Source organism: Cololabis saira, chromosome 24, assembly GCF_033807715.1.
Source record: "Cololabis saira isolate AMF1-May2022 chromosome 24, fColSai1.1, whole genome shotgun sequence".
Classification (NCBI taxonomy): domain Eukaryota; kingdom Metazoa; phylum Chordata; class Actinopteri; order Beloniformes; family Belonidae; genus Cololabis; species Cololabis saira.
Genome location: NC_084610.1, coordinates 24,832,294 through 24,841,588, shown reverse-complemented (window position 1 = coordinate 24,841,588; position 9,295 = coordinate 24,832,294). Strand labels below are relative to the sequence as shown.

Genomic DNA, 9,295 nt, shown 5'->3' with positions numbered 1-9,295 from the left:
CGGCTCGTACTTTCTTGCCAGTTTATTCCCGAGCAGGAAAACAAACAACCAGGTTCTCTGACAATCCCAACGGCAGACTCCACTCTAACGTCTAACGTCTCCGGTAGAACTTAAAACAACCCCTTAACAATAACAACAGAAGAAGGAAACCCCGGAGTTCTAAACCTCCCGGTGACAGGCAGAGAGGGTCGCTACAATATATATGTTTCTACCAACATGGTATTAACCATTAATATATTAATATATATGCAAACAAAGTAAAAAAAAAGATGAGATAAATCCTGCTGAACCGGCTGTATTAGGCTGCAGTTCCTGTTCTCTCCAGCCGGGGGCGGTGTGAGTCACGTTTATACCGAGTTAACACCGCAGAAGAAGCAGCGACCACGTGATCCGGGTGGTTTAATCACGTGATCCGGGTTCATGTTTCCAGGAGCGACCCACGTGTTCCGGGTTGTGTAAAAGGTTTATGTTTCAGCCCGGGTCCCGCAGCTCTAGTCCTGGTTCTGGTCCTGGTTCTAGTTCTGGTCCTGGTTCTGCAGCATGTCGGTGTTTCACGACGAGGTGGAGATCGAGGATTTCGAGTACGACGAGGACGAGGAGACGTATTATTTCCCGTGTCCCTGCGGAGACAGATTCGCTATTACTAAGGTGAATAAACCTCCTTAAAACCTGATGAAAACCTGATGAAAAACACCTAAAAACCCGATTAAAACACGTTTTATTTCCCGTGTCCCTGCGGAGACAGATTCGCTATTACCAAGGTGAATAAACCTCCTTAAAACATCCTTAAAAAACACCTTAAAACCTGATTAAAACCTGCTGAAAAACACCTTAAAACCTGATTAAAACACGTTTTATTTCCCGTGTCCCTGCGGAGACAGATTCGCTGTTACCAAGGTGAATAAACCTCCTTAAAACCTGGTTAAAACCTGATTAAAACCTGCTAAAAAACACCTGAAAACCTGATTAAAACACGTTTTATTTCCCGTGTCCCTGCGGAGACAGATTCGCTATTACCAAGGTGATTAAACCTCCTTAAAACCACCTGAAAACCTGATGAAAAACACATGAAAACCTGATTAAAACTTGATGAAAAACACATGAAAACCTGATTAAAACTTGATGAAAACTTGATGAAACCCCCGGGGTTTTCATCTGCGCTTCTATTTCAGTCTTTACGGTAAATAAATGACGCTGCTCAGAAACAGAAACATAAAGTTCTGAGTTTGAGATAATGCAGTTATTTTCATAAATGTCTTTGGTAACATTTTATAACAACTACACACTATTAAGCATTAGTTAAGCATCAGTAAATGCTTAATTGATCATGAATTCATCATTAGTAAAGCATTATTCATACATTACTAAGCATTAAACACAGTTATAAACCTTACAACTATACACTATTAAGCATTTGTAAAATGCTTAATTGATAATGAATTTATCATTGGTATAGCTGGATTTTCATACTTTGTAAGTGATAGGTTCACAATTTATAAATAAGTATTATATGTCTGTTAATGGTTCATAAGATCATTTAGAATGTCTAAGTAAATTATATACCAACCATTTGTATGTATATTTATGCGTACATTTGTACATGGTACAAGTGTTAAAACATGTTTTATAAACACTTATTCATACTCAATGACCGATTTATTTTGATCAATAAAGCATTTTACTGATGCTTAACTAATGCTTAATAGTGTGTAGTCATTATAAAGTGTTACCATGTCTTTAATGACCTTGATTACACCCAAACCTCCACCGTAATATTTACACTTTTACTGTAAAAGAAAAGGACGAAACACTTTTTTTTTTTTAACTTCAGATTCTTCTACTGATTTTACCGTAAAGACTGAAATAGAAGAAACATGAAGTTTAGGAGCTGATTTACCGTAAATAAATGACTTCTGTGTGGGGGGTTATCAATAATCAATAGTTATTAGTCTTTAGGATCCATATCTTTCCTGGTTACTCTGAACTTTTATTTATTTTATTGAAAATTTAGAATTTACAACCAAACCCATTGAATCAGCTGTAACTTTAGAAAATACTGGACTGAGTGGAAATTAATGAAATAAAAAATAAGGAACAAAAAAAAACTTAAATTAAATAATTACATTTTCTAAGCATCATAAATGTTATGACAAAATAATGACAAATAAAACAAATGTAGCTTAAAGAAAACGAGGATAAAGTAAATGTTGCAGTTATAATTCCTTCTGGTTTTTCATCATTTCAATCAGAATGTATTAATTTATAACTGAATTTAATTCAGCAGTTTGTTCAGATTTAAGTTCATAAACTTGAGGGATTTACAACTTAAATTAGTTATAAAAAGCATTAAAGTTTCTTTCACTTCCAGAATCTTTGGGAGGAGAAAATGGTGGTTTAGATTTATATATATTATATATATAAACCCTGCATCTTTTCCAGGAGGACCTGGAGAACGGGGAGGAAGTTTATACATATATATATATATATATATATATATATATACCGTATTTTCGCGACCATTCGGCGCACCGTGTGGAAAGGCGCACCCTCATTTTTGTGTGTCATTTTTAGATTTAAAACATACATATGGCGCACCGACCCAAAAGGCGCCGTCTACAGAGCAGAGCTGCACACACGCGTGCTGCAAAACACGCCGGCCGGAAAACACACACACCCGCTGCAGAACGCACACACATGCAGAACGCACACACAAGCACACAAGCGCTTATTTAAAAAATAGAGCGGGAGCAAAACCTCTGTTTCTGCATTAAAGAGCTCCACTAATTCAGCTGCGCCAGTCCGAATTTCCTCGGTGTCAGTCACTTTCTGCACAACAGTAAATAAACTTTTCATACCCCGTTGTGCGGATCCTCCACCGCGCAGAGCCCGTCTCTCCCCAGCGGGGTGGAGCAGCGCGTCCCGGGTCCCGGGTCCCGCGTCCCGCGTCCCGGGTCCCGGGTCCCGCGTCCCGGGTCCCGCGTCCCGGGTCCCGCGTCCCGGGTCCCGCGTCCCGCGTCCCGGGTCCCGGGTCCCGGGTCCCGCGTCCCGCTCCGCGCTGGACCCGCTCCGCGCTGGACCGGGTCCGCTCCCCGCTCCGCTCCCTCGCGCTGGACCCGCTCACACACGCGCTGTCGGGGAGCCGGTACCGGGGTTTGTATCCGACAGGAGCTCCAGTCCGAATTTCCAGACCTGTCTCAGCCACCTGATCATCATCATCCCTTCATCCAGCCCCCCCTTTCCATTCGTCCTTATAATGACTCCGACTGGAAACGTCTTATGCAAAGTTTTTCTTTTAAAAATCCCCATAGGTTTCTGTCCATCAGCTGCGCCCGGCCAGCACCACATAAACCAGTAAGTGTGTGTCGCGCCGCGAATACACACCCGCGCATGTCGGGATCCGGTACCGGGTTTGTAACCGACAGATTTGGCTGCAAATTTCGGAGGGTGAAGCTGATCAGACCTGAGACAGACCCCAGAAATCTCTGCTCTTAAAGCGGCCGGGAACCAGGTCGATCGGACCGCTTTGGGAACCAGGAAGTCGGCTGCAGCAGCGGCATCACGCAGCTTTAACCGGGGAAAGTGGACGGTTCCGACATGCAAAACACACGCGCGCTGCAGAACAAGTGTGCTTATTTAAATAGAGCGGGAGCAAAACTTAGTTTGATTGTATTTTATTTCACTTTACACATCAAGCAAATCCTTAAAAGTTTTCATCTTCTGTTTCGCATTAAACAGCTCAGTGGATGGTCTCATTCAGCTTCACCCGCCCCCTTCTCCCTTTACCGTTCTCATGGCCGGCCTTACATTACCGTAATTCAGGTAATAGACACGGCGCACCGTTTCTTAAGGCGCCCGGCACATTTAAAAAAAAAAAAAAAAAAAAAAGTTGCGCCTTATGGTCGCGAAAATACGGTATATATATATATATATATATGTGTGTGTGTGTGTGTGTATATGTATATAAAGCTGACGGGTGTTTCTGTTCCAGGAGGACCTGGAGAACGGGGAGGAAGTGGCTACCTGTCCCAGCTGCTCCCTCATCGTTAGAGTCATCTATGATCAGGTGAGAAACGTCCTCGTACCGACAACCTAAGGAACTGGGGCCTCATTTAGAAAAGAGTGTAGGATTCAAACTAAAAGTGCACGTAAACTAGGGCTGGGCGATATGGCAAAAAAAGTGATCACGATTTTTTTTCCCATATTGAATGATCTCGATTTTTAATCACGATTTTTTAAATCAGAAGATCCCCCCTTAACAAATAAAGCAAATAGCATGTTTTAACAAGAATCCAGAATGCTACCAGTGGTACCCACCGAAAAAACTAGGGATGCACCAAAATGAAAATTGGAGGCCGAAACTGAAGCGGAATAAAATTTAAAGACTTGGCTGAATACTGAGTACTGAATAGCCTACGGAATGCGGTTGTTCACAGTTTTTCATTTATTTTGCCATTTTTTTCACAATTGCATAGATAAAATTGCAATGACATTATTAAAAACAAAAACAGTAAACTAATATGAGTTGAGCCACTGTCAAGCAGCTGGTGATGCTGTTGCTTAAATTGACCAACAGGTGGCTCTCTAACATCACTGTTTGTGTACTGTGCGTGACTCTGACGCTGGTTAGTAATTAAAGAGTTAAAACTCACTCGCCACTTACAGGACTCAGTAGCCAGCAGAAACGGCAGTTTTATTACATTTATTAACTGTAGTACCGCTATTATGAGAGGTTATTTCTCACAGTATTAGCCTAAAGGGACTTAAGGCTGATTTATGGTCCCGCGTTACACCAACGCAGAGCCTACGGCGTCATCTGCTGAGCTCTGCTTGTTGCCTCCGCGCTCCGACACATTCACTCCACTGAGCGCACACACGCACGCACACACCCATGTCGGGGCCGCGGAGTTTCTGAAGTCGGCGGTGATGAGTAATTTGTGGTACAAGCAGAGCGAATCACAACTTAAATGAGTGCGGTTCGAATACACAATACATCCATCACGAAGGGCATTTTGTGAATCCATCACACCCTCCTCCTGTACGTTCGGAAGAAGTTGTCCGGCGAAATAAATAAATAAATAACCGCTAACCGTGAGCCCCGGTCGGCTCGAAGCTAAGCTAACGCTAGCCTGCGGTTGTTGTCTTGTAGTTTTATTCTCTCTGGTCACGCTTGCTCCCACCAGTGCAGGGGAGGCAGATGTGACTAGTTTACTGCCTATGGTCATGCAACTTGCCGTGGCATGTCATGCATGATCAATTAATGCAGACAGCGCGGTGCCAGGAAAGCGGGTTGTGATTGGTTGTCGTGCACTTTGCTGCAGCATGTTTTGCACGTGATCGAGAAAGTAGACCCACAGCTGATCACCATGATCGAACTTAATTTGATCGCGATCACAAATCGAGATCGTATAATCGCCCAGCCCTAACGTAAACCCAAAATGGCGTGCGCACAAAGAAATCCTGATTTATAAAACCGTGTGCACGCAATGTTCTCTTTCTAAATCCCAGTCCAGCTGGAAGGTTGCAGGTGAATTCTCCTCATATCCCGCCCTCTACACGCCCACTTTTTACCATAAATGGCTGATGTAAAGTAGTTAATGACTGTATTTTTATATGAATGAACCTGCTGATGAACAGTGTTTTACACTCAGAAATCATGGCAGTAAAGACCAGAAAGAGAACTTTCATGGAGACTGAGATGGAGATGTTGATGCGGTGGAGGCGGGAAAACCACTAGGGGTGGGCAAAAATATTGATACGGCAATATATCGCGATACATAGTCTCCCGATACGATATCGATATTCAATGTATGTATCGCGATATATTGCTGTATCAATATTTTTTCCCACCCCTAGCTGCACTTTATTTTGTAATTTCAGTGTTTTGTATCTAAGAATAACGCACACTGCACTTTTCATTGTGTTTCAGTGTGTTTTTTCATGCAAATATGTTGCATAATTAAAATGGAAAGTTTGAATTACATTGTTTTGACTCAGTCTGTCCAATTTATTATCACGTTCATCTGATGTACATATGTACATACTTGGATTTTAAGATGTGTGATGCATTTTTAAATGTTTCGGTGAACTATGTAGAATATCGCGATGTATCGGGATATATCGCATAATTGGGATATCGCAATGTGTATCATATCGTGGCTCAAGTATCGTGATGCGTATCGTATCGGGAGGTCCTTCCCAATACCCACCCTAAAAACCACATTATTTGGTGGTCACAGTAGTGACATCACTAACAGAAATAAAGTGAGTGATTTCCTGCCAGAATGTGATTTGTGGCCGCGGGAGCAGCACAGCAGCCCGTTAAGTGATAGCACTGAAACGTCAGATTTCAGATTATGAAGCTCAAGAATGAGATCAAATCATATTTAGACAGAAACAACCTTTCATTAACTGTATTTGGCCTAAAATCAGATTTTGGCAGGTAAAAAGAGATGATTGACAATTGAAAAAACCCCGTCAGACCACACACATAGACATCTACATTTATCCAGATTTAACCATTTATCCTGGTGGGAACCTGAACTGGTTTGGTGTTGGAGGTCCGGAGGTTCTGGTTCTGGTTCTGGTCCTGGTCCTGGTTCTGGTTGTGGTTGTAACTGAGTAACTGGTCTCTGTGTTGCAGGAACTCTTCATGTCAGGAGAGATGGTTGAGGCCCCGCCTTCATCAGAACCAAAGCTGCAGGTTCTGAACCAGTCCTGACCCGGTCCTGGTCCTAACCCAGTCTTGGTCCTGACCTGATGTTCTGTTATTATAAATATGTTAATATATAAATGTTATTTATTCTAGTCATGTGACTCCTGTGGTTTTTATTTTATTTAAATCTTAAGTAGAAACGTTTTGCAGAACGGTGCGTGGAGGAAACTGCACCAGAGATCTTTCTTGAAAACGGTCCATGACGGAAACGTTGGCCGATAAAACTCTAGTCTGGGGAAAGGACGTGTGAGAACCAGTTTTCTTTCTTTTTTAAATCTGGAAATACAAAGATTAAGATCCAAGGCAACATAAAAATACAGAGATTCCAACACCAGACTGAGAAGAAATAAAATAAATATAAAGGACCAGACAGTTGAATGGTTTCTCAGTTGTAAAAATTATATTTACACATGTTAAATAAATAAAAAATCACAATAACACTCATAATGGAATACTGTAATCCAAGATTGTATAAACCTACTTATATATATATATATATATATATATATATATATATATATATATATATATATATATATATATTTATTTTAAAATACTAAGTTATTTATCAGGATAAAAACTTAAAAACGTATATCATTATTCAACATGTAATCATATATTACTCCCACAGGTTGTTAAAAGAAAAATGTCAAACATTTTGTTCTCATATTAAAAGACATTTTACAGAAATATTTTTATGTCCTTGCAATTATTTTCTGTGCGTATTTTAAACATTGGTGACACAAAATGAAGGTTAGAAAGACAAAGTTATATGTATACAGAGTAAACCAAAGATAAATGTATCAAAAAAACATGATAAATGTTAATTTTTTCAATGAAAGGTTTGTAACGAGTAACTTTACTGTTTTGGTGCCGGTACGTTCGGGTCGGGGTCTGGCTGGTCTGAGACACAAGTAGAGACGAGGAACAAAGGTCTAGACTAACTGCTGCTCCGGCTGATGTTAATGTTATTTACTCTGGTCATGTGACTCCTGTGGTCTGTTTCTGATCTGGACCTGGAACATCTCCCTGACCTGTAACCCCTGACCTTTAACCTCTGACCTTTAACCTCTGACCTTTAACCTCTGACCTTTAACCTCTGACCGTGTTCCTCCCCGTGTTGCTGCAGATGTGACTCCTACAAGTGGATGTGCAGTTGTTGTATTGGTTTTATTTTAATGTATAGTTTTAGTGAATGTAAAAGGTTTATTCTGGTTGTATTTTGTTCAAACTACAGTAGAAACAGTTACTGAGTTCCTCCACCAGGGGGCGGTGGAGATGCTGAATATTCCCTGGGCTTATGTGGTGAATTATTTATATATATGTATATATATATATATATATATATATATATATATATATATATATATATATATATATATATATACATAAGGGTCAATGATGAATAAGGATTTTCAACAGGTCAATTTTAAAATAAAAAAAGTATCTATTTCAGTAGTTCAAACATTTAGAATGTTGTGTAGACATAAATTCATATAAAACTTTTAAATTAAGAGATTTCAGAGTTTTTTGTCAAGATGAATTGGCACTAGCCTTAAAAAGGTCATGTGGTGCAACCATAATTTATATTAAAATAAATTAAATTCTTTAACATCTTGACATCCAGTTTTCAGTTTTATACAGAAATGAGTTAAAAATGGTTGTTTAAATGGTCACATGATATTTCATAAAATGGACATAATCAGTCAAACTTTGTATATTATGATGGAAATATAAATATAAATGTGTATAAATCTTACACACTACAAGACACTTCAGAAATCCTGCCAGATAGAAGAAGATTGATTTAAAATCATTTAGAGTGATTTTAATAAAGGTTTTCTGGTGGGACGGTGGCACCACAGGACATTTAGACGCTTAAAACAACAACAAAATCACAAATAACTAGTATTTTTTTTGTAAAATTCCAGTGAGTCCATATGTGGGACAGTTAGGAATATATCTGGTATTTTTTATCCATTTAAACCTTTTTTGAATTGAAAAAAATCTGTTTTTCAGAAAATATAGACGTCCCGTCATTGACCCATAAATATAAATATATATATATATATATATATATATATATATATATATATATATATATTTTTTTTTTTTTTTTTTTTTTTTTTTTTTTTGCATTCCACTGAGGATTTCCACCTGTACTCTGGATTATTTGTGTTGTGGAAATTGAAAGGACCAATAAACTAAACTAAAAAAGAAGTCTAAAAATCAATATCAGTATTTGAGCGCGTGCAGGAAAAGTTGTACTTGGTGAAAATGAGAAAGAAAAAACAAAAAATAGTGAAAAAGAAACAAGGGAGGAAAAAAATCCAAGACTTTTCAGTAATTTTGGATTACTTTCACCTTGGGGACTGATTAGGTGAAGTTAAATGTTCGAGTAGAAACAGCTGTGTGATGTTAATCTGCAGATTTACTTCAATAACACCGGAGGATATCTGCATCAAACTGAAACATGTTTTAGTGCAGTTTTGTCCTGTTAAAGGCTGTAAAGGTTTAAAACAAACAGTAAATCAGTTCACATTTAGTCTGCACTCGTCTGACTCGTCTGACTGGTTTCCCTGG

General features: G+C 39.2%; 1 protein-coding gene across 1 annotated transcript; it reads left to right on the top strand.

Moving 5' to 3' along the window:
• The first annotated feature begins 496 nt into the window (after nt 1-496).
• On the top strand, nt 497-6,733 carry dph3 (diphthamide biosynthesis 3). The gene is made up of 3 exons (XM_061716256.1): nt 497-648; nt 3,989-4,063; nt 6,641-6,733. Exons 1-3 carry the CDS (start codon nt 541-543, stop codon nt 6,716-6,718), a joined length of 261 nt encoding a protein of 86 aa, XP_061572240.1. The 5' UTR covers nt 497-540; the 3' UTR covers nt 6,719-6,733.
• The last annotated feature ends 2,562 nt before the right edge of the window (nt 6,734-9,295 follow it).